This window comes from Cavia porcellus, unplaced genomic scaffold (assembly GCF_034190915.1).
Source record: "Cavia porcellus strain 051 isolate PalLab524CR breed Dunkin Hartley unplaced genomic scaffold, mCavPor4.1 scaffold_6, whole genome shotgun sequence".
Lineage (NCBI taxonomy): Eukaryota > Metazoa > Chordata > Mammalia > Rodentia > Caviidae > Cavia > Cavia porcellus.
The window spans coordinates 58,135,794-58,161,781 of NW_026947489.1; the positions used below are offsets into that span (position 1 = coordinate 58,135,794).

General features: G+C 44.5%; 1 protein-coding gene across 4 annotated transcripts in view; it reads right to left on the reverse strand.

Annotated features, from left to right (window-relative positions):
• The window catches only part of Xrcc2 (X-ray repair cross complementing 2), a 43,589-nt gene extending 23,094 nt beyond the window's left edge, over positions 1-20,495 (reverse strand). Inside the window, exons 1-5 of one of the 4 annotated variants that reach the window (XM_063250807.1) lie at positions 20,307-20,495; positions 18,855-18,934; positions 1,456-1,649; positions 908-963; positions 552-633 (exon numbers count right to left, since the gene is read on the reverse strand). In XM_063250807.1, coding sequence (XP_063106877.1) covers positions 552-633; positions 908-963; positions 1,456-1,649; positions 18,855-18,916 — 394 coding nt within the window. In that variant the 5' untranslated portion in view covers positions 18,917-18,934; positions 20,307-20,495. Of the gene's footprint in view, positions 1-551; positions 634-907; positions 964-1,451; positions 1,650-13,850; positions 14,072-18,690; positions 18,935-20,306 lie in introns of those variants that run through there. The other 3 variants (XM_023564978.2, XM_013152318.3, XM_003469774.5) reach the window with 3 other exon arrangements.
• Between the last annotated feature and the right edge of the window lie 5,493 nt (positions 20,496-25,988).

The following is a 25,988-nucleotide window of genomic DNA, read 5'->3' on the forward strand; positions in this document are numbered from 1 at the left end:
AAGAATAAACAGGCACCTAAGGACTTTCTTGTAATTCTGCAAACTTCTAAAGAATTAAAGAATCTTTAAAAAGCATAATAACAAGCAGGGCATGGTGCCTGTAATCCCAGCACTCAGGAGGATGTGGCAAGAGGACTGGCATGAGTTCGAAGGCAGCCTGGGCTACCTGGCAGGGTTCTGTCTCAAAAAATAAAGCCAAGTGTGTGGTGGACACCTGTAATCAGAGCACTGAGGAGGCTGAAGGAGGATGGTCAGTGAGTTCAGGTCAGCCTGAGCTACACAATGAGACTCTATTGCACAAAACCAAAATGAAACAAAACAAAACAAAAATTACAGAAGTTACTGCTCACAAGCCCACCTTCACCTCATCTGACAGAAAAAGGCCTAACAGTTTCTGTTAGGATATTCTGATGTTTTAAATTGCAGTCTGACCTATACAGTCTTTCATTAGGAGAGTGCGTGTGTATGTGTGTGTGTGTGTGTATACATGTGTAAAAACTTGTTTCATAAAACTTCTGATACAATATTTTTATGTGAAGGTGTGTTTTTACCTTGCACAGGTGAATCTTCATCAGCAAACAGATGTGGTTCGATTTCTTTCAAAGAACGTCTACCTTCCAGTCGAGCCAGGAGCTTACAAAGGAAAAGACATGAAGAAAACACATTACTTAAAGCGAAGTCTGAGAAGTCCACATTTATACCATTTTTTAAAACCCTAAGACTTCATCATTTTGAGAATTTGGAGGGAAATATAAAACAACAAATACAACTCTGGAGAAATACCATGTTCATTTATTCTCAAAAAATTTCATTTCTTATGCACCAAATACTGCTGCTGAGTCTGTGCCCTGAAGGAATGGTCAGTTTTAAGCTACACTATGCAGACTTCTGCAAACCATGCACTTACCATTTCCACTGTACCCACTGCACCTGTGAGACACTTTTCTGCTAGTCTGCCTGAGTCTACAGAGAGGGGAGGTGACAAGAAAAAAAGAAGGATGTCATTTGAGCAATGAACACTTGTGCGATCTCAAAAGTGGGAATGGTTAGGGGCACAGGGCCCAGCAAGTGGACCAGGCTGTGAGACAGACATGGTGGAAGCTGGGCAGGCTGTGTGAGCACACAATGCTGTGTGAGTGAGCCACACGCAGATTTGCACTGTAAGACTTGCAGCAGCAGGGGCTGGGGATTTAGCTCAGCGACATAAGCGCCTGCCTTGCAAGCAGGCAATCGTGAGTTCAATCCCTGGTACTGATAAAAAGAAAACAGACAAAAAAAAAAAAAAAAAAAAAAGAAAGACTTGCAGCAGCAGACAGGCAGGAAGCAGCGCGGTGTCCAGAAAGCGGAAATCAGAGTGTGGAGGGCCTCCGACGCGGTGCAGGGGCTCAGCTCCAGGACACAGACAAAAACAGGGTTCCGCAGCTGAACAGCACGAAGGTTTCCGAAGGTACCAACAGAGTTGGGGCTCCAGAGCCTCCCTGCCAGGCCACCTCTCGGGGCCATGAGTGTCTTCTCTGTGACTAGGAGAACAATCTTTCCCACACTGAAGACAGAATATATTAAAACAGTGCTCGCCGAAGAGAAGAGCAATCGGGTAAGTACGAACTGTTATTCTCTGTCGCCTTCCTGACAGACTGTCCTGAGGGCTCCTGAGAGACAGAGCAGAAGAATAAAACTTGTTAAGACAGAAGGCTGGAGTCTGTCACGCTAATCTGGAGGACGAAAGCTTCTGTACTGCCTCAACAGTAGTAGCTGAGATCAGCAAGCATGATGAGGAACGGCCGGGCAAGGTGGCATACTCCTGTAATCCCAGCACTCGGGAGGCTGAGGCAGGAGGATTGTTGCAAGTTCGAGACCAGCCTGGGCTACAAAGTGAGCCTAAGGCCAGCCTGAACTGCACAGCAAGACCCTGTCTCAAAAAGATTTAAAAAAGGGGCTGAGGATTTAGCTCAGCAGCATAAGCACCTGCCTTGCAAGCAGGCGGTCATGAGTTCGATCCCTGGTACCGATAAAAATGAAAAAGACAAAAAAAAAAAAAAAAAGAAAAAAAGAAAAAGTCATTTTTAACTTACTTTTTTTCCCCCCCAGTACCAGGGATGGAACTCATGACCGAGTACTTGCAAGGCAGGCACTTATGCCACTGAGCTAAATCCCCAGCCCTAACCTACTTTTTAAAAAAAACTGCAACAAATGTTGGAGAAGGATTTACAGAAGCGATGAAAAGGTTCCTCACATTAATTTAACCAATACTTGTGGAACTGTGTATAATACTTGTTGAATTGTGTACAAGCAAACGTATCAGTACCTACAAAAACAAGATACCTACCTGTGCCAAACAACAGACAGCTGGAGACAGTCACCTATCCTCACAGAGCCTGCAAGCTAGGTCCATGTCCTCCAGATAAAATCACATTGTGAAACAACACAGGGCAAAGCATAGAGCGCTGAGCACACGGCAGAGACTGAGGCAAAACCCACACTCAGACCTGTTTCTAGAAACCATTTACACTATTAAGGCCGTGATCACCTCATGCCCTGGTTCACATCTCCACTGATAGAAGAGCCATGGTGGGAGAATCTGCCGCCACCCAGCATTGTCCGTGACATCCCATGAGGAGGACAGCCGGAAGCTCCCCTGGGAACTCTGCTGGACTCAGACACATTCTAACTCTTCTGTGGCTGATCCTGAACTCCAGCCTCCGCTGCTATGAACCACAAGTAGCTCAACAGTCTGCACTGAGTTCCTGGAGTGCTTCTAGCGACTCACTGAACCTAACTGGTTTGTGGCAGGTTCCCGTTAGATGTCACACTCACAGGGCTGAAGGATGCCTAGCAAGGTGCAAAGCGGCACTTCTGGGGGGTCTGAGTGTTTCCAAAGAGATCAGTGTTAGAATCAGACTGAGTAAGTGCTGAGAGGCCTCACCTGGTCCCCTCCCTCAAGGGTCTGGAGAGGACAAAAAGGCAAAGGGCAACCTCACAATCACATGAGCCTGTTCCCACGACACATCTCCTCTCCCTTATCTGCGCATCTTGCTGAAGAACCCTGAGTAATACTATCCCAATAACTCAGTGAGCAGTAATTTCGAAAGACCAATACATGATGTGAAATTCTTCTTTTTTTTTTTTTTTTGGTACTGAGGATCGAACTCAGGACCTTGTGCTTGCCAGGCAGGCACTTATGCATGAAACCATTCTTGAGTAAAACAGTTATTCAAAGTATAAGACAAATCAATAGATTCTAATGTATGAAAAGACAATTTTATAACCCATACTGCAATTAACCTTTAGAAAATCTACTACTTGTTAAGTCTTGGTACCATGTCAAAAAAAAAAAAAAAACCACAGTTATGTGAGAAGATCGAAACACTCCCTCTTCCAACTACATATCTGTGCAAGGACACATGTTTCTCATCGACTCTCACTAGAACAGTATATTGGAATAGGCGGGGTATGGGGAAGAACCCAGTTAACTTCTATTAAGCCAAACGTTAAAACAATTTACAGACACCTCAGGGATGCCACTGTTCTCAGTGAGCTTGGAAGAGGAAAGGTCTAGCATGGCGCACGGGTTTAGATGTTTTGGTTCATGGCTGGCTGCTCCTGACAGGAAGAGCGTGGCAGATGGGTATGGTGGATGAAGGCTGCTCAGTCACGGTGGCCAGAAAGTAGAGCCGGATGGGAAGAGAGCTGGAGAGGAAAGGCCTGGAACAGCGGAACTCCCCTACTCACTCAGAGACATGGGATGTGCTGTGTTCACCTGCCAGGCATCTCCTAATTCACTAACGTGGCCAATCATGATGACTGATCGCACTCCCAAAGTCCAGGAAGTTTCTAGTGTGCCACCCCAGTCATCAGCCCTCAGCCTGATCATGCATGAGCACAGCAACTAACCTGAACAGACCAGCCTCACGTCCTCTGTAGGCACCCCATTTCTTTCAACTGTCTCTTAGCTGAATGAGCCCCAGATATTTTCAACAGCACCACCATGACGAGAGTAAGCACAGAGTCAGCCACAGGGTACCATAGTACTCAGCTACACAGATGTACATTGGCAACATTTCGTGCCAGGTGAGCCAAAGGGAGTAAGCTAGGTACTGGGCATGCGGAGGCCCTATCTTAAACAACTCAACAGAGAGTCAGAAGGCTAAAAGGTACTACTGACTTCTCTGGGAAGAGAAACATTCGAGCTGGTATTGTTTGGGAAACTGAATGCAAATGTCTTCTTGTCTGGGAGAATGACTTGAGGATAACAATGCGCAATGTATGTACCATTGTGGCCCTGATTGACGTGTCTGGAAATCTCGTTTTCATTTTTTTTTTTTCTTCTCCTTGAAAAAAAAAGGTAAAAGAAGGTACAATAGTGACTGAAGTGACCACACCTCTAATCCCAGCACTCAGGAGGCTGAGGTAGGAGGAATGCTGAGAGTTCAAGGCCAGCCTGGACATCACAGTGATTATCCTGTCTCAAAAAAACCACCAAAATAAATAAGGGATAATAAAGTTGTACAGGGAGACAGTTATGGTGGGAGACTGAGTCAAGAGGATCACAAGTTCAAAACTAGCCTCAGCAATTTAGTAAGACCCTGACTCAAAATTTAAAACAGTAATTTAAAAAAGAGGGGTAGGATGTAGTTCAGTGTGAATACCCTGAGTTCAATCTCTGTATTGAAAGAAAAAAAAAAAAGTTTATGTAGGAGCCATAACAGAAATACACATGGGGCTGGGCACGGTGGCACATGCCTCTAATCCCGGTGCTCGGGAGGCCCTGGCAGGAGGACTGCCATGAGTTCAAGGCCAGCCTGAACTACATAATAAGGCCTTGTCTCAAAAACAAAACGAAACAAACAGAAACACACATGAGGCTCTGGGCTTCTAGCCTGTGAGGCACTTTTAATTCTGGATGGGATTCAGCACATACTGGTTTTTCAGGCACGCACAGGAGTCTGCACTTGCAGTTTCAGTAAGTCTACTGGGGTCCCAAATACTGAATATTAACTCCTAGAAATAAAACAAACCTAACATTTTAAACTGTGCACTGTTCTAAGCGATGTGATGAAATCTCTCCTCCTCAGGACGCAAAAGGCATGAATCATCCTTCTTCCAGTGCAGCCACAATTTACATTGCCTTCCCATCTAGTCACGAGGCAACCATCCCAATTATCAGATGGCCTGTCACAAAGCCAAAGCCCAAGAAGCCAGTAAGCCTTGTTTACTTAGTAATGGTCCCAAGCCCCCGAGCAGTGAGGCTGGCAATTTGGACACACCAAGTGAGGCAACAGAGTGCTTCCTGCAAATGAAAAGGCAAAAGATCTTGACTTAACCTGCCTTGCAAGCAGGCAGTTGTGAGTTCGATCCCCAGTACCGATAAAAAGGAAAAAGACAAAAAAAAAAAAAAAAAAAAAAGATCTTGACTTAAGAACGGGAAAAATATTCTGTGATACTGTATGTTAATGAAGTTTCCAGCTCTTGGAATTGTCAAGAAGAAAAAAGAAGTCTGTGCTACTTTTGCTGTGGCATCTCAAATCACAAGTTATAGCCAAAGTACATAATACAGAGCCTATCATGATGGGAATGGCGTTAAATTAGTGTACGTATGCACAGGAGAAAACACAGTACTTCTCGTGGTTTCAGGTATCCAGTGAGGGTCTTGGAACACATCTGTCATGGGACCAGAGGGTTATTATACTGTACAAACGCAGGTTGCAATGAATGCCTTCTTCCTTCAGTACAGAATGTCCTTACCCTATTCCTTCAGTTAAATTCCCTAAAGCACAGGCCACTGAGTGAAAGAAGATTCTACACATTCACCAAGACCACTCCTTTTTTTTTTTTACCCCCCCAGGCCACTCCCTTCTATAAACTATTATGACACTACCAGTCCATCTCTCTCATCTGAATGCAAACACTTGAAAGGGATCTTGGCTCTTCAAGTCCAAAGCACAATGCTTTATGGTTGCACAGAATCAGCAGGCCCACTCTGTAAAGTACAGATAAACAGGCAGGTAGAACAAGGTAAAGAAAGGAGAGTAGAGCCAGGCGCAGTGGCTGTGCCTATAATCCTAGCACTCAGGAGGCTGAGACCGGAGGATTGCTGTGATTTTGAGGCCAACCTGGGCTACAAAGTGAACCCTGTCTTTAAAAAAAAAAAAAAAAAGATGGAGAGTATAGAGGGCTTCAAACTATTTAGATTTTAATGTTTGGATAATCTATAGAAACCTACATTTTTTTTTTAAAAGTCCATGTGTGAGCCAGGCATGGTGGTGCACGCCTACAATCCTAGCACTTGGAAGCTGAGGCAGAAGGGCTGCTGCAAGTTCGAGGCCAGCCTGGGCTACAAAGTGAGTTTAAGGCCAGCCTGAACTGCACAGTGAAACTGCCTTAAAAAAGAACAAGTCCATTTAGAGGCAATATGTTTTTGATGCCTGCTATATAAAATACATGTCATATGGGTATCATCTGGTTAAGGAAAAGGCCACACAAGAGCAGGACAAGCACTTAAAATTAACCAGAAATGAATGACATTAGGCAAACACAAACGTAGGACTCTTCTGGTTAAAGGCTTGCACCCCTCCCCCCGCCTTTTGTGATTAAGTGTTTGCACACAGGCTCCAGGACAAGGACTGTACAGGTTAAGTAGTACAAAAGGCTCCCTAGAAGCAAATGCCCAGGTCTGGGGTGCTGTGCTCGGGCCTTGGGTGCTGTGCACAGAGGCAGAGCCCTGCTTATCACGCATGAGGCCCCGAATTCCATTTCCAGCACCACACACAAACCACACATCCTCGACAGAATATTCCTCACCCTGCCCTGTAAGAACTGTAGATTTCCATCCACCAGATGAATACAATTCAGTTGACTACTTCTATATACCTTGTGACTGGTAGGTAAAAGAATTCACTTCAGGCAACAAGTGTAACTTGTAACACAGGTTAAGAAAACAACTGGAATTAACAGGAAAGCAAAGTGGAGAAGCTGTCGCCAATATGTATGTGATCGATGCGGAGTTGGACCCTTACCATGGATACGCCTTAAAATGTCTAGGAAATTAGAACTGCTCAGCACTTTGAAAATGAGACTGCCCTTCCAGCACAGTACGAGGCTTGGCTCTTGAATAAAGCACTTGTCTAAATCATACAGAAAAAGACACCTGTTACTCCAATACTGTACGGTTAAGTACACTCCCAGAAGGGCTGGGCTTTCTAATTACCCTAAAAGCAATCATCCTCTAAGATAAAAAGAAAAACAGATAGATACATAAAAAGTAATATACAGGCCGGGGATACAGCTCAGCAGCATAAGCACTTCCCTGGCAAAGCATTTGGTCCTAAATTTGATTCCTGGGACCAAAAAAATTAAAATAAAATAAAGTCATGCAACAAATTTTACATAATTTATAAGGGCTAAAATTTAAACTTAAGAAGATTCACAAATTAGAATATTCCACTAAGTACATACTTAAGATTTCATTAGGAAGTTATATCAGACTTTGCTTCAAAATTTCATTTAGACTGAGAAAGAAACTATATGTAAGTTCCTAGCAAGGACCTAGAAAGCACAGAACCAAAACTGCAGGAGCTTTCTGCTACCGCCCGTGGACTAAGAGACACTGCTGTGTGCTCTCTCAGGCTCCACCTGACTTCCCCAAGGAAAAGTGTCCTAACGGCAGTTGTGCAGGAGGAACTAGACAAGCGCTGCTGTGCGCCACCTGCACTGGCAGCCTGCCTGCATGAGGTAAACGTCCTCCTCTGTTCCTCCAACCCAACAAGGGACAGAAACAGGCCCTTAAGAGTCCCGAGTATAGCCAGGAGTAAGCAGCACGCTGTTGGGATCCTAGCACGGAGGCGGCTGAGGCAGGAGGATCAAAGTTCAAGGCCTATATTATCAGATCCTGTCTCACAGGAGCAAAACAACAGCCACACCCCAAAATAAAACAGACAAAATAAAATAAGACCACACACACAAAGACCAAGAACTCCACATAAAGGTGAGAGGGCCAGTCTGAGGAGGACTCAGAAATGATAATCCTGGCAGGAGCACGTTGGGGTAAGACAGGGAGAGAAGCCAAAATTTAGTGGGCCAACCAGGGCCTAGAGGTGGGACAGCAGAGGCAGAGATTCTGTTGTGATAAGAAGTGACCAGCACCAAGGGGCTGTCTCTGCTGGTTCTATTCTCACCCGCTGAAGCTGCACACTGAGGGAGACAGACAGGCCTGAAGCAGTGAGTGATGTCCCAGGAAAGGAATGGGTAGACGGAATCCAAGCCACAGGCAGAGAGGCTTGCCCTTTCTTAGGAGAAAAGATTAGTACTCTATTTTTATTTTTTCTTTTATTTTTCTGTTCAATACAGGGCCTCACCGTGCAGTTCAGGCTGGTCATGGGCTCACTTTAGCTCAGGCTGGTCTCGAACTTGCATCGATCCTCCTGCCTTAGCCTCCAGAGTGCTGGGATTACAGGGGTATGCCACTATACCCAGTTTAATATTCTATTTTTAGAGGAAGGGATTAGAACACCAGTATACACATATGTTATTATCAACACAGATTTGATGAAAAAGCAAGAATTACCCTATTAATATTTAATAATGCAGACTTCAAAGCAAAAGTACTAGTCAGAAAGGGCCATTACATAATGATTAATGAACCAATCCACCAGGAAGACATAATATGTACATATCAGCAGCAGTCTCAAAATATATCAAGCAAAAACTAATAGAGCCATAAGAGAAACACAAATACACAGTTATGGTTCAAACTTCAACCTTTACCTCTCAGCATCTGATAAAATCACTACCACAGATAGGAAGCCCAGCATGATAGCACATACTTGTAACTCTAACGCTCTGGGAAGCTGAGGCAGAAGGACTGCAGATTGGTATGCATCCTGGGTGACTGAACAAGACCCCATCCCACAAAAGTGGGTGGGCACTGGGAATAGACCTCAGAGCAGAGACCCTGGGTCCAATCTCCAGTTCAAATACACAACTTCTATTAAATGGAAAAATCAGCAAGAATACAGAAAATCTGGGCTGGGGATTTAGCTCAGCGGCACAAGCACCTGCCTGGCAAGCATGAGGTTGTGAGTTCAATCCCTGGTTTCAACAAAACAAAACAACAGAAACTCTGAACACATTCAATCAATAGGCTCTAATTCAGCATATGCTCGTAATAGCAGAATACATTTTTTTCAAGCACTCAGGGAACAAATGCATTAACATAGGATTTGGGGTCATAAAATCCTCCAAAACAAATTTAAAAGAACTGAAATCATACAAAGTATGTTCTCTGAGCATGAAGGAAACAAACTAGAAATCAGTTAACAGAAAGACAACATGAAAAATTAAAGGAGCTCTGATAAAACTTCAAATTTGTATATGTTTGCAGCACATAACAAAAGTTCTTGTCTTTTCTTTTTTGAGACAGGATCTCACTATGTAGTCCAGGCTGGCCTTGAACTCCCAGTGATCCTCCTGCCTCAGCCTCCCAAGTGCTAGGATTACAGGCGTGTGCCACCACACCCAGCCCTCTTGTATTTTCTTAATGACACATAAGGCAAGGTAGACAGAAGTAGGGAGAGGGGAGGGGAGAAAGGCATGAAGTCCAAACAGTAAACACCTAGAGAGCGCTTACAGTGGATTAAACACTGTAGACACTGCGGTAGAGGAGCATCCCCAATAACCTGCATCTGCTCTAGTGCACGCTAAGTGGCAGTGATGGGATGGCACCAATGATGTGGGGCACTGGGTGGGTTAAGTGCTCAGTGGCAGCAGCAGGAGCACCAGCAGGTTCAAGGAACAGACTGGCAACAGGATGGTCAGGCAAGGCTGCTCACAGGAGTTGGCATCTAGGCAGCAACTGGAGCCAGGTAAGAAAGGAGTCTCGGGAATGTTTAAGGCAGAGCAGTCTGTGCAGGATACAGCCAGGGAGAGTCACGGAGCAGTGTGTAGAGAACAGAGGGGTGGGTACAGGGTCAAAGAAGCAGGCGGGGACAGCAGACAGATCACTGGGTTGGCATGAAAGGCAAACTGTGAAATGACAGGAATTTTTGCCTCTAGAAAGCTTTGAGCAAGCGTCTGTTTATATTTTTGGTTTTGTTTGTTTGCAGCACTAGGAATTGAAGCCAGGACCTCATGGATGCTTGGTAAACGCTTGACCACTGAGCTACATCCCAAGCCTTTTTTTGAGATATCCCTGAACTTGCAATCATCCTGCCTCAGTCTCTTGAGTACCTGGAATTGCAGGGGTGTGCCACCTGGCTCCTCACATTTATAATGGACTGCTCTGGTACTGTGTGGAAAGTATCCTAGGATGAGTGGAAAGGCTGGAAATAGGGGCCAGTTCGGTGGCTACTACAATAAAACAGGTGATGGTGACCAGGAATGGCTGCAGTAAAGATACAGAGGGGTCTGACTTTGAAAGCAGAGCAGATGAACTCAGTGAGCAGATCTGAGCGTGACGCCTCAGTGGATTCAAGGATGGCTCCATGGTGTTTGACCTCTGTCACGGGCAAAATGAAGTTGGTCTTCAGTAAGTGGTGACGCTTAAGCAATGGCAGGTTTGGGTGACAATGTCTGTGAGTGGTGAGACATCAGGATGTCAGTTCAAATTGGGTATTGAGGCGCATATGCCTGTAATCCCAGCACTTGGGAGGCTGAGGCTGGAAGATCACTCCTGGGCTACAAACTGAGTGTTTGGCCAGCCTGCTTAACAAGACCCTGTCTCAAAAATGGAGGGAGAGGGAGAAAGAGGGAGAGAGAGGGAGAGAGAGAGAGAGGGAGGGAGAGGGGGACAGGGGAAGTGGGGGGGGGGGAGAAAGAAAGAGAGAAATAAAACATATGCACCTGGGATTTGGGGCTATGGGTGGATTGGAAGACATGTTCTGTAGGAAGTGAATTACCACGTCCTATGTGGTGGGAATATGGTTGGACTGAGTTCCCATTTTAAACTGATGATTATAAATTTAAAATGGAATCAGTCTATTTATGATTTTGTCTAGCATTAGTTAGCTGAGTGGGCAGAGAAACGAGAACAGACAGCTGAGTTTAACCGTGGTTAGGTTAAATAGTAACAGGTAAAAGGGGGCAAGGAAATTGATGGCTTTATAGAGAAATAACTGTAATAGTGGGGCAAGGATTCTATTCTGGGTCAGAAAGGAGGAAGCACTGTTTTAAAAGCTGTGATTACACACAAAGCCAATTACTATTCTTACTCATTTTCTTTTTTTAGAGACAAGTTCCTACTTTGTAGTCCAGTCTGGCCTAGAACTTGTTATACAGCTCGGGCTGGACTCAGACTTGCAATCCTGACAGATATGCACCACCATGCCTGGCAAATTACTATCATTAACTAAATACTGTCTGAGTTAATATTTACTTCTGGAAGAGAGGCTGGCCTGCTGGCCTTCCTTCTGTCTGTCTATTTATTGTTTTGTTTTGTTGTGACAAGGTCTTGCTATGGAGTTCAGGCTGGCCTTGAACTCATTATGTGGCCCACAACAGCCTTAAACTTGCCGCAATCCTCCTGCCTCACCCTCCTGAGTGCTGAGACTACAGGCAGGTGCCAGACACTCATTCTTTATCCTTTCTTTCTAAGCAAACCTGTCATCATCATCACTATTTATAATGTTTACTATGCAGATAACGTGTAAGTGCAAAGGTCACAGAGTGTAAGAAACCACCTCTTAAAGGCAGAGCTGAAAAGGAACCAAGAAAGCAGCTTTCCGCCTTCATTTTACAAAGCAGAGGCAGAGGTCTAATGATTTATAATGAATCACAACTTGGTAAAGACACAACTAGAAGACCGAGGTCTCTGAACTTCAAGTTCATTATTCTCCATTTTGGCTTCCACAGTGTGTCATTACAAAATTTCTGGAAGCCAGGCACACATTTGTAATCCCAGCACTCTGGGAGGCTGAGACAGAAGACTGCAAGGTCAAGGCTAGCACAGGCAAGTTGGCAATTTAGTAAGACTATCTTTTTTTTGGTACCAGGGATTGAACTCACAACCTCACGTTTGCAAGGCAGGCACTTACACCGTTGAGCTAAATCCTGGGCCCGTGACACTTTATCTTGAAACAGAAAATATAAAGGGGTGCAGATGCAGCTCAGTGCAAAGGCCCTGGGCACTCTATCACCAGTACCATAATACATAAATAAAACAAATAAGTAAGCCTGGAAAACTACAAATATTCACAGGGTTTTCCTTCAGAAATGCTAATGGGAATGGGAGTTTTCTACTTTTCATCTTAATATTGTTAGGATTTCCTGTCATAAGCATGTGCTACTTTGATAAATACAGCAGGGCTGGTTAAAAACAAAAGGCACAATATGCATCAGAACCTAACTGAACAGACATTTCCAATTTCTTATTCAACTATTTTAGCACTCAAGATGCACTACGTTTTCGAGGTGGTGTCTCTGGCCTCAAACTCAGTGAGCTCCAGGGAGCCTACCCCTGCCTAGTTTCGTGAGCTGCTGGAATTCCAGACATGCAACGCAGAACACGCAGCTACTTAACAACTATCTGGTAGATAGTAAAAGTAAAAATCTCTCTGCTGCAGTAGAGTGACATGGTAAAAATGTATTTTTATTACAATATGTATTTAAGTATTTCTCTTTAAGTGTAGGCCTGGCAAGGACCAGGTTGTCAGTTCGATCCTGGTACCAAAAAAATAAGTAAACAGAGGGTAAGTTCATGGTTTCTTTTCTCTGGCTTACAATAAAGTGAAGTCCTACGATCTGTTTAAAAATATTTTTTGTTTCCAGGGGTGGTGGAGCATGCCTGTAATATCAGCACTTTGGAGACGGAGGTGGGAGGATCATCCTGAGTTCCAGGCCAGTTTGAGACTGTCTCAAAAAAAAAAAAAAAAATAATAAAAAACTATTAAAAAAAGAGGTGATGAGGGGCGTGGGCCTGTAATCCCAGCATTTGAGAAGCTGAGGCAGGGGGACTGTTGTGAGTTTGAGACCAGCCTGGGCTACGAAGTGAGCTCAAGGCCAGCCTGAACTACATAGTGAGACCCTGTCTCAAAAAGACCAAAAAAAAAAAAAAAAAAGAGGTGAGGAAATGAGACAGGTATTGCATGAATGGTAAACTAAATACTTCCTTGGCCTCTGACAAGTTTGCTGTTTGTAGAGGCTGCTTCCTCCTCACCTGCAACTCGGTCCCTCTCTCTCCCTGCAGGGCCCCTAAATAAGCGATCCCCAGAGCAAGGTATGTGCGACTTTGCCCGCTGCTTTGAGTTATCACCTCTTCTGGCTAAGTCATTTTATACGATCCTTAAAGTATCAGTTATCACCTCATCCCTGGGCCGGTCTTCCATAATGCCAGCCCCTCAACAGGCCAGTATCCTTTTTCCAGATCGTGAATGTTAAGGCAGCCTCGGTTACTAGTTCTTTAGGGCAAAAGCTGTTTTTTGTTTTGTACTCTCATCCCTCAGCCAGTGGTTGACAGTGTTATCAATGGTTATTGGTTCCCAAATAAATCCTCGCAGAGTATCAAACGAATACTAGGATACTAGGATTGCGAGAGGCTGGTGCCACAAGCAGAGACAGGTGAATTACAGAGAAAAGTGAAGCAACCTGCCCACATATCGCTAGTTCAAGAAGCTTTTGGACATTAATGTAAGGATGCAACCCTGTAACCTACGCACCCTGAGGCAAGAGGAGGGCAAGTTCCAACCCAGGTAGGGCAATTCGGCGTATTTTACTCAGGTCTGCTCGGATGTCGCTCCCTGGGTCGAATCGGCATCACCGCGACCCCAGCCTGGGCAGGCCCAGAGCGCCCTCCCAGCGCCTGGGGTCCCTCGCGCCACCGCCAGCTATACTTGTCTCCCTCGCTCCCACCCAGCGGCTCTCACCTCGGTGCCAGACTCAGCCCTACGGAAGTCACTACACATCGCCCCAAAGACTGGGCGCACGAGAGACTCAACTTTCCCGCCACCAACGCCATTTACCGACGACGCAAGGGACTCAAGCAATACGACACACCCGCAGCCGTTCCGCACAGCGCGCGCGTGCGCACTGCGCCGACTCTCAGGCGGGGAGGTGCGCGCAGGCGCAAAAGGCTGTCGGCGCCCCCCTTGTAGGTGACGTCATCTCCTGCGCCCCCTAGGGCGTGCTTTTACGTTTCCTCGGAGACTTACGACAGCGAGTGCTGGGTCTTCTTAGTCTCACCCTTTGCTTCCTGGTATTAGACAAAGTTAGCATCGTGTAACTTGATTTTTAAACTATCAAACAGTACAGTTATTGAGCAAGCAACCTCTTTCGTTCACTCGGGTCAAAAGCATCAGATGGGTCATGGTTAATGGGGGGCAGTAAAAAGTATATTTAATTTAAATGAACTTTAAAAATATGCATAGCTCGAGCCAGGTGTGGTGGCTTACGCCTGTAATCCTAGCACTTGGGAGGCCTAGGCAGGAAGTTCATTGCAAGTTCGAGACCAGCCTGCGCTACAAAGTTAGCTCAAGGCCAACCTGAACTGCACAGCAAGACCCTGTCTCAAAAAGACAAAATAAATAAATAAATAAATAAAATAAAAATATGCATAGCCTGCAGATTTACTGATAGAATTTTTCGGTGCTGAAGGGAACCATCTGATAGGATTTTGGCGCAGCTGAAAAGGTAAGTATGAAATAAAAATGGATCTTTATTTTAAGAACGTGGGGAGAGACCCCCCCTGACCCTCCAGGGTCTGGCATTCTCTCTGCCAGACACGTGGTATGGGGCATACATGTAGCTTAGGTTTGGGGTGGTGCCTAAGGGGCATTAATGATGCACAGGTAGCCCATTGGTATTCATTTCGTGCCACAGGTAAATTCCGAGGGGCTGGAAAGATAAGAGCCCATTGATTCCGCCTCCCAGCTTTACGCTACAGTGTCCCATCTGGGGCAAAAACCTTTCTTTACCAGGTTCTGTTTTGAAGGAGATGAATTCTGTTCCGCTTGGCTATATTTATAATTTCTGTATCATAAATACTATATGCACTTTTACATACCATATATAACATTCTAATAGTAGGAGTAGTGTGTATGTGTATGTGTGTGTGGGGGTGGGTGGGTGTGTAGAATATACCGTGTATCGGGCCCAGGAACCCAATACAGGACACAGGCCTGAATGGAGTTCACAACTCACTATGTCTTTTATTGGAACTGCTCCTGAAACTCACTTTCCAACAGCTGTATCTGTTGTTTTTTTGAGCAAAATTGTGAAAGTGGCACTCTTCAATTCTTTTAGCTTTACATTGTTGCAGCTATGTTATTAGGAATTATTATTATAATAATAGTTAACACACAGTGCTCAATGTGTTGTCAGGCATTATCCAAAGTACTTCATATATAGGCCGGGGATTTAGCTCAGCAGCATAAGCGCCTGCCTGCAAGTGTGAGGTTGCGAGTTCAATCCCCAGTACAAAAAAACAAAAACCAAAGTACTTCACCCATAATAGTGTTAGTCCTCACAGTCCTCACGTAGATTCAGGAATTATCATTGTTTCTTGATGAGGAACTGAGGCACAATTTTGGCCCAAGTCACTTTGTTTACAAGATTGTAACAGGTTGATAGAATAATACAAAATAGAAAGTGGAGACCATGTGTTCAGATAATTCCTCTTAAAAATTGGCTGTGAAGGAAGGAGGTAAATAATATTTAAAATATACACAGGTTAAAAAATAGTACCAAAAAAGGGTATATATATATATATAATTTTTTTTTTTTGGTACCATGGGTCGAATTCATGACCTTGCACTTGCCAAGCAGGCACTTATGCTGCTGAGCTAAACCCCCTGCCCTGAATTTTTATATTTTTTAAGAAATCAAAGACCAGGGTATATTTAAATGCAGATGGGAAAGAGTTTATGGAAACTAAATGGTTAAATATATGATCTCAAAAGGATACTAATGGAGTGTGGACCTGCAGAAGAAAGTATGGAAATAAGTTTTTTTCACAAAATAACAATATTTTGTGCCTGAACTAGCAGCATCTTGCTTTGTGACCTTCCTATACATAACATACATATACAAGCATTTACCCAAGTATAAATATTAAATGTAGACTAACAATCTGGCATGGTGATGCACACCTGTAACCCCAGCACTCAGGAGGCTGAGGGAGGAGGATTACTACAAATTTGAGGCCAGCCTGGACTATATAGTAGGCTTAAGACCAGTACTACTCAGTATACCATCCCTAGAGCTGCACAATATCAGCCTGAGCTATAAAGTGAGACTCTGAGGTCCTCCCTCGCAGCTAATCAATATTTGAGGAGGATGCCTTTACAGCTGAATAGGTGCTCTGGGCTAAATGAGTTCCTCACTGCCTACTCTCCTCCTAATGAAGATTGTGTGTCAGCAGGGCCAGTGAGGTCCATTAGCAGGCCCTGGTCTGTGTAGACAACTTGCATAACATAGTTTGTGAGTCCTTCAATTTTAATGATTTGAGACCAGGTTTTCTCTGTGACGCTATTCTGCCCTAGAGCCAGCCAATTATGAACTGAAACCTCTACAGACTGTGAGCCAAATAAATCTTTCCTCCTTTCACATCAGATGTTGGGTATTTCATTTCAGCAACGAGAAAATTAACTAAGGGAATGGCATTGTTTGCAATTGTAAAATATTGGAAATGGGGTAAATGTTCATGCATAGCAGAGTAGTCAAATTAAATATGCTATACAGATGGAGCACAATGCAGTTATGGAAAAGGACAGTGTGAAGTCTATGCACTCTTATGGGGCAACTTCCAGGACAGAATGTCAGGGGAGGAATGCAGTGGCAAGTGTATCTGTTTTTAACACAGGAAGGAAGACACCAGGCATCTTGGCTCATGCCTGTAACTCCAGCACTTGGGAGGCTGAGGCAGGATGATTACTGCAAGTTCGAGGCCAACCTGGGCCACACCATGAGTTCAAAGCCAGCCTGAACTACACTGTGAGACCCTGTCCCAAAAAACCAAAAAAGAAAAAAGAAAGGAGAAATGAGAAAACACAAAGTATATTTCTGCTTGTATGGATAAAAAGAAACAGGAAGAGGGACAGGGATATAGCTCAATGGCACAGCGCCTGCCTAGCAAGCGTGAGGTTCTGAGTTTGATTCCTGCTACAACAAAACAAAAAAACACCAGGAAAAATAAAACAGAAACTAATGTGGTGACTGGTGATCTACAGAGGAGAGAAAGAAATCGCCTGGAAAAGAGAGAAGATAAAAAAAAAAAAGATAAAAATAAGGTAAAGGGATAAAGTGAGGCATATTTCTCTTTAACTTTAAAAAAATAGTTCTGACTTTTAAAAAATTTCGCATTAGGATCTCACTAAGTCCATAAATGGCCTGGGCTGGGCTTGACATGTGACTCTCCTGCCTCACCCTCCCAGACTGCTGGGGTCACAGGCGTGTGCCACCAGGCCCAGCTGCTGCCATTTCTCATCCCCTATTTTGTCCCTTGCACATGCAATGACTCTAACACATGACACTTCCTTGCACTGTCTGTTCTTCGGAAAATGGTTTCATTTTGAATTTGTGGTTCATTGTGCTCACTCAGGGTTCATTTCCCTCTTCTGTTGGCTCTGCCTGTGTCTCTGGATAGGACAGGACAGGGCAGGGCAGGGCAGGCAGGGGGCCTGGCGGGGAGCAGGCTGACCTTTCTAAACCGCATTCCTGGGTCTGGGGAGGACCTTCGGAGTTTAGCCACTGCGGGGCCAGAGGGAAGACAGAGGCCAGATGTAGTTTCCTCTCTACTTCTGTTTTGAGGCTCTTCCACAGGTCTAGGTCCCTCTGCCACAGCCCCAGCTCTGCCGAGTGATACCTGAGCTTACACCTCATTTTCACATCCCTCTAGTTTTGGGGGGTGGTGAAGGTTTCCTCTGTCCCCATGTCTATGCTGCTGCACCTGTCCTGTCTCCTTGTTGCTCTCTCTGCTCTGGTTCCTCTCTCATGTAACTAATTGCCTAGGCTAAATTTTCTCTGTCTGTTTGTTTTGAGATAGGGTGTTGCTTTGTAGCGCAGGCTGGCCGTGAACTCCCAGTGATCCTCCTGCCTCAGCCTCCCAAGTGCTGGGATTACAGAAATGAACTACCAAGCCTGGTATGCTTTGTGGGGAATGTTAAATTAGAGAGACCATTAAATAAAACAAATTCTGATGGAGTAAAGCAGAGACAGTGGGAAATGACATTATTTTACAGGAAACATGGGGTCTATTCAGATATGCCCATTCTAAGAATAGGATGTCGGGTTGGCGGGGGAGACAGACAGCTAAAACCACATGGGCAGATAATTTAAGAGAACAGGGCCAAAACAAGATAAGTCTCTAAAAATGAGAATGTTCCTTACATCATGGACTGCTCTAGACATGACACATACTGATCAAACTAAACATTTAATCCTCTGTGGTTAAGATGGAGAAATTAAGGAGCTGACTAATAATAGATTTACCCCTGGAAATGGTGGTATGCACTTGTAATCCTAGCACTCAGGAGGCTGAGGCAGGAGGGTCATTGCAGTTCAAGACCCGCCTGAGCTATGAAGTGAGCCCAAGGTCAGCCTGAACCTCATAGTGAGGCCCTGCCTTAAAAGGATTTTTAAAAAAGGCAGAAAAGCGACAAGTACAGGAAGTGAGGGTAAGGATTTTGAGGACTCACGCCATGTGTCTTTTACTGTAATACATTTTTAACTTAAACATGCACCATATTTTTATTTCTAAAAAATTTTTACCTTCACTGTCCCTGTTTGCAGTGCATGACTGCATTCCCCGTGGGAGGTTGCACATTGTGGTTCCTTTCTCATTCCCTGCACCGCGTTTTTCCTTCATTCTTCGTAAGTGATAAAGTGAAAGACCAAAGGGGATGGGACTAGTCTCTCCCGTGAGAGGCTTTCACCTGCTTATCTGCATCCTGAGTTTCCAAAGTGCCACACAGCTCCTCACGCAGGGGATGCACATGGTGACTCCCTCCACGGCCTGCAAAGAGACGAGGCAAAAACAGAGTCACTTTACAGTGGAAAACCTGACAACACGGTGGAAGTCATGCTGAGCACAGGTGCCCTTGTTTTGTCTGATGACAGCAGCCATTTACCTCTGTGGTCTTCCTCCCCAAGCCCCTAGTCCCAGTTGAATCACAAGGAAAACCACCAAATTTCAGTAGAGGGCGTCCTGTATGGTAGTTGGTATGGTGAGATCTCAAGTGTTGCCCAAGTGTCTCAGGAATTCAGCGGTTGGGCTTGGTCAGAAGTAGGTCACAGGGTAGGTAGGCAACCTGGAAGGGTGTGTTCTTGTTCCAAATCCCTCTCTTCTCTCTGTCTGCTTCCTGGCACCATGAAGTGAGCCAGTTTGTTCCACCAGGCCCTTCTGCCATGATGCTTTTGTGTTGGAGCCAGCCATCCATGAACTGAACCCCCTGAACCGTGAGCTAAATTTGCCCTGTCCTCCCTTATGCTGTGGGTAGTAGATGTCATGCCCCAGTGATGGGAAACCAAACTAGCTCAACACCTAACTAATTTTCCTCAGAACTTTCAAGCAAAAGCCAGACAAGTGGGACAGCCAGGAAAAGCCTAAGGTGGTACAGTTAAATATAACATGCTGTCTAGGATGGGATCCTAGACACCCCTGGATTGGGGAACTCAGAACAAAGCACAGATTTTAAATCACAATAAAATACGAATATCTGTGTGTTAAATGCAACAAAGACATAAAACCAAGGTAAAATAATAATAGCAGAAACTGGGAGCTCAGTGGCTGGGAATGTTTTATGCTATCCTCCTTTTTATGTAGTGCTGGGTGTGGTAGTGCTTGCCTGTAATTCCAGCACAGTGAACCCATAGTGAACTATATAGTGAGACCCTGTCAAAAAAAAAAAAAAAAAAAAAGGAAAAAAAAAGAATCTAAAATGTATGCATAGAAACTGGTGTGGTCTGTGGCTATAATCCCAGCACTCATGAAGCAAGAGGATCCTCCTGAGGCAGAAGGATCACCAGGTATTTGCTGTCAGGCTGAGCTACAGAGTGAGTTGAAGGCCAGCCTAGACTTCATAGTGAGATCCTGTCTCAAAAAAAAATGTATGCATATAAATGTAAGTTTGCAGCTAAAATGATGCTGATTAAAGTTGTAATTAGTGTTTTTTAATTATCTTTTAAGACAGAAGCAAAAGGTACTTTTATTAGCTGTTAGAGGGTTCAAATGCTTTTCTTGTTAAAAGACTAAAACATTTCGTATAAATTATAGATCCCCCATAAATTATACATTTGTTTTTAACTACTGGTGGCAAAGGAATATTCTTTGCCTTGTTTAGGTAACAGATAATTGCAAGAGGCTCATTTTTATCCATTTTACTCACTTTAGACTTGAAAGTTGTTTTCACTTCTGGTCTCCCAAGGCCTCCTGTCAAGCTGAAGTATATAACTTCTTAAAAAGTTTTTGATCTTAGCATTTGTAAGGGCTAAATAATTGATTAGCACAGGAATTTGGGGAATATATTTAGCTTATGCACAGCACTGAACTATTTTTAAATGTCCTGAGGCAACAGCCCAGACTTTACATCTGCAGCCTACCGATTGGTGGTTGGGAAGCTGGTGACAGCGCGGATTAGGATTCCAGGATGTGACACGCCACCAGAGGAGCGGCCGCTGTCAGCGCCTCTGCCCCTTACACAGGCAGCTGCCCTGCCATGCTCTTTACACCCTGATGTCTCTGCTGTAGGACAGGGCAGAACCCTTCCTTCTGATTTCAGCAGAAACCAGCCAAGCACAGAGACTTCGCCATACACAGGGGACAAGTGTATCTGCTTTATTGCTATCTACTTGCAATTACATTAAGGTGAAAAAGGTGTGATTTAGAGACTTTTAGATTTTTATTGTGATAAGAACATTTACTATGAGACCTACTCTCTTAATAAAATTTAATGCTAGGTGTGACGGCACTAGCCCGTAATCCTAGTACCCAGGAGGCTGGAGGCTGGAGGCAGGAGGATGGCCGCGAGTTCAGCCTGCACTACGTAGCAACACGAAGTGTGCAATTAACAGTGCTAACAAAAACAAAACAAAACAAAACAGTGCCAACGAGCTGCACATAGAAAACCTCCAGAACTTATTTACTGTTCTTAATTAAGATTTTTTTTTTCTTTTTATCGGTACCAGGGATGGAACTCACGGCTGCCTGCTTGCAAGGCAAGTGCTTATGCCGCTGAGCTAAATCCCCAGCCCCCCTTATTAAGATGTTAAGCCTATTAAATTAACAACTCCCCATTTTATCCATTGAAATCACCACTCTTTCCCTGTTGTAATAACCTCAAGATTCATTGATATTGTCAAACATGGCAGATTTCATTCTTTGGAAGGCTGAATAATATTCCACTGTGTAAATCTATTTACACAGGTACTTTATCTATCACCCTTTGAGAGGCATTTAGGTTGTTATTATGTCTTTGTTATTATGTATAATGCTAACATGAATATTGGAACACTGATGTCTCCCTGAGAGTCAGATTGGCTGGGCATGGTGGGACCAGCCTGTGATCTCAGCACCCAGGAGGCTGAGGCAGGGGGATTGCCACACATTTGATGCCCGTCTGAGCTACATAGTGAGTTCAAGTTCAGTCTGAAGTGTATAGTGAGACCCTGTCTCAAAAAGGAGATAGCGAGAAACAGAGAGACGGAGACAGATTACAATGCTTTTTGAATAAGTGGCCACAGGTGGGGTTGCTGGATTTTATTACATTTCTACTCACGATGCTCTAGAGAACTTCCACGCTCTGTTCCACAGGGCCTGCACCACTTTGTGCTTCGGCCAGCAGTGTGCAACACTGCCCATTTCTCTTCCTCCTTGCCAATACTAACCTCTGGCTGTGTGACAATAGCCATCCAAATGGGGGTGGTGACAGCTCATTGTGGTGTTTTCCATTTTCCTCATGGCTGGTAATATTTTTCCTGGCTTTTTGAGGCGGAGTCTTGCTATGCAGCACAGGCCGGCCTTGAGCCCACAGTGATCCTTCTCCCTCAGGCCCCCCAAGGGCTAGGGTGACAGGCGTGGGCCTGTTTGGTGACACTGAGCATCTTTAAGACACTTGTGTGGCCTCTACATGTCTTCTTTGGAGGAATGTCTGTCAAGACTTGAGCCTGTTTTTCAAAGCTCCCTGACATCTTTCTTGACGATGATTTCCTGGATGTGATGTCATAACCACAAACATCAATAGCAGACATAGACAAACCAGTCTACATCACACTAAAAAGCTGTGACAGCACAAGAAACAACAGGGCTGGGGATTTAGCTCAGCAGCATAAGCGCCTGCCTGGCAAGCGTGCGGCAGTGAGTTCGATCTCTGGTACCAAAAGGCTGAGGTGGGAGGATCGTTGAGAGTTTGTAGCCTGGGCTACAAAGTGAGTTCAAGGCCAGCCTGAACTGCATAGCAAGACCCTGTCTCAAAAAAGACAAAAAAAAAAAAAAAAAAAAAGAAAAAAAGAAAGGAAGAAACAATTAACAGAGCAGAAAGGCAACCTACAGAATGAAAAAAATAATCTCAAATGATCACATCAGAGGTTTGTTTCTAAGGTGTCAAAAATTCCATAGGACTCAACAGCAAAACAAAATGAAATGCCAGCCTGCCACATACACATCAAAATCAATAAACTAACTTTTTAGTGGTTATTTTTCTTAGGTTTTTTTTTTTGTTGTTGTTGGCTCTTTTTTTCTTTTTCTTTTTCTTTTTTGGACACAAAATCCTGCTATGTAGCCCAGACTGACCTCAAATGCACAGTGGTCCTCCTGCCTCAGCCTTCTGAATGCTGGAATTATACATGGGCACACCCCTGACTGGCTTCTCAGTGGGAACTTTAGAATTGGCTATGTAAAATTGTCACTCAGTCCCCAGATATGAATGGGCCTAAACCACAGACTCAGAAGCTGCAGGCAAGGGTGGCACAGACAGCTTTGCAACTGGAAAAAACAAAGCCAGTCTTCAGAAAGCAAGAACAAGCCAGGTGTGATGTCACAGGACTGTAATCTCAGCATTCAGAAGGCTGAGGCAGGAGGATCGATGCCAGTCCAAGGCCAGCCTGGGCTACACAGTGAGTTCAAGGCCAACCTGAACTACCTTATGAGACCCTGTCTCAAAACAAAATGAACAAACAAGAACGAAAGAAAGAAACAAAGAAAGAACCAAAGCTAGAACAAAGAATTAGGAGAGTTGAGAGAAAAATGGCAAGATTGTACCTTGTGGGCTTCTTGTCATTTTCTTGACTCTGAATCTTTCTCCGTGGCTTAAAATAGATGCATTAGTGTCCTTTAGCTCCTTTATACAGACCCGTGTCTTCATAAAAGTCACACTTCGTGGGGCATAATTTTCAAAACGTCGATTCTGCGACTTGCAATCAAATAGGCAGCATGTATCACCCAATTTCTACCTCGCCACGTGTCACCTCTTGGTAATGTCCTCCACTCTTCACCCACTCCGCTCCGAAGGCAGATTCCAGAGGTCATGTTCCTTACCTTTCTGCCTGCCAGACGATATTGCACTGCCAGCCCTGCGTATGCTTAGAGATTGCTCTCGGCCGTGTTACCGGGTCGGCAGCGTCTGCCCTGGAGCCTGGTCCCTGTCCTTGCAAACCCAGGCTCACACCGGGCAAGGTGGCCCTTTAGGGGGCCATGGGATTTTCAGCAGGATTCGTGCCTTTCTTAGTTGAGGAGAGGTCGGGCTGTGCAGCAGAGAGCACCCCCGGTTTGGTCTTTTCTAGGTATCAGAGCTCCCACCATGGTGTGAAGCAGCCTGAGGCTCTGGGCAGCTGCAGCTGACTCAGACTCAGGGACGTTAGGACCATGAAATGAACAAATTTCTTTTCTTTGTACATGACCCAGGCTTGCGTGCTTAGCCGGAGTAACATAAGCATCTGAAGACAGGGTGGAGGGTCCAAGGCCAGCACAGACTCCTCTGTGTTCTGCATGACCATGGCCAATGGGTGGGCAGGACTGTGGACCAGGGCCTCCCTAGGGACAGCACACCTGTGTCCCTCTGCTCTCCTGAAGCACTCATTGTCTAGAGTTCTCTGGGGCCTGGGAGAGGAGGTATCACTCAGCAGATGCTTCTCAGGTGTTCTAGCATGCGCCCTCTCCTCTCTCCTTTTTGAGAAAGCCCCAGTTAATATGCCAGTGTGTCCAGAACATGGGTGGACAGAGGCCGTGGAACAAAGGCTGAGGATCATTCCTTTCTTTGTTTCTTTTTTTTTTTTTTGTCTCTTTGAGACAGGGTCTCGCTATGCAGTTCAGGCTGGCCTTGGGCTCACTCTGTACCCCAGGCTGGTCTCAAACTCACAATGATCCTCCTGCCTCAGCCTCCCGAGTGCTGGGATTACAGGTGTGAGTCAGCTGGCTTATGAATCTATTTATTATTATTGTTGTTTTGTTTTGTTTTTTGAGACAAGGTCTCACTATGTAGTCCAGGCTGGCTTTGAACTCCAGGTGACCCTCCTGTATTAGCTTCCCACATGCTTGGATTATAGCTGTGCACTATCATCCCCATCTAAGCCTATTTATTACTTATTGTAGAAGATATCATAATTACTATGAAAACATCTGACCCAATTGCAATACTTCTTTTGTTTGTATATGTCTGGTTTTCATGGTGAGCTACAACCCTAGTCCCCCATGTTAAAAAACTAAGTTCCTCGTTGTCTGGGCTGGGCTCAAATTTAGGAACTCCTGCCTCAGCCTTCCAGGGTCCTGGGATTACAGGTGTGTGCCATCACATCTGGCTATAATCCTTTGCTGTGTGTTTTTAGAGGGTTCCTGGAGACTCTAGCAATTCCATATTTTATATATATCACATATATAATATATACTAAATAAAATCTATTATACATGTACATATGGGGTTTTTGTTTTTTGTCTTTTTGAGACAGAGTCTTGCTACGCAGTTCAGGCTGGCTTTGATCCCTGTGTAGCCCAGGTTGACCCCGAAATCACAGTGCTCCCCCTGCCTCAGCCTCAGCCTCAGCCTCCTGAGTGCTGGGATTACAGGTGTGCACTACCATGCCCAGCAATTCCATATGATAGTAACGCAGTACAGGCCTTGAGATAGTCAGGAGCTGGGCATTAGTTCACCTTAATCCTAGGGTCTGGCTCTTGAGTTTACACAGAGGGAATTCTCCCTTGTTCATGGGTCCTTCTCACAAAGCCTGCAAAATATCTGCTCAGCTTCTCAGTCTTCTAGTCATCTCATTAGGAGCTGGCAGACGCCTCAGGAAAGAGCAGCTCTAAAACTGGACAGATTTCTCTGGTTTGTTTTTCTCTGAGTCTCAGGTAATTCCTTTTGGTTGGTATGTATGAGACAGAATCTGCCCAAACTGGCCTCACATTTATGATCCTCCTGCCTCAGCCTCCCAAGTGCTGGGATTATCAGCATGAGTCAACACAAAAAGTTTTTAGTTATCTAGTTCTTTACTTGTTATTACTTTCTTCAGTATCTTGCCAGAAATTATTCCTACATTTTGTATTGGCAAAATTGCTAATTGTTTTCAGTGGGAGGTTTGTTCCTCATATACTCTGCCATTTTCAGAAGTTATCCAAATCCAAACCAGGTGTGTGGGGCATCCCTGTAATCCCAGCACTTGGAAGACTGAGGCAGGAGGATTGCTCTGAGCTTGAGGACAATTTGAACTGCATAATGAGACTGTCTCAAAACCAAACCAAACCAAATAAAAAAGTGAATCCAAATCCAGTTCTATTAAAATGTTATATATCAGGCGTGGTGGCATACACCTATAATCCCAGCACTTGGGAGATTGAGGCAAGAAGATTGCTGTGAGCTCAAAATCAGTTTGAATTATATGATGAGACCTCATCTCAAAAAATAATTTAAAAAGAAAAAGGGGGGGGGGCAGGGATATAGCTCAGTGGCACAAGTGCCTGCCTAGCAAGTACATGGAGTTAGATCCCTGATACCACAAACAAAAAACAAAACAAAACAAAATATTACTTATTTTTACCCTATAAATTAATAGTAAAAAAAAAAAAAAGCATAGGGCATTTT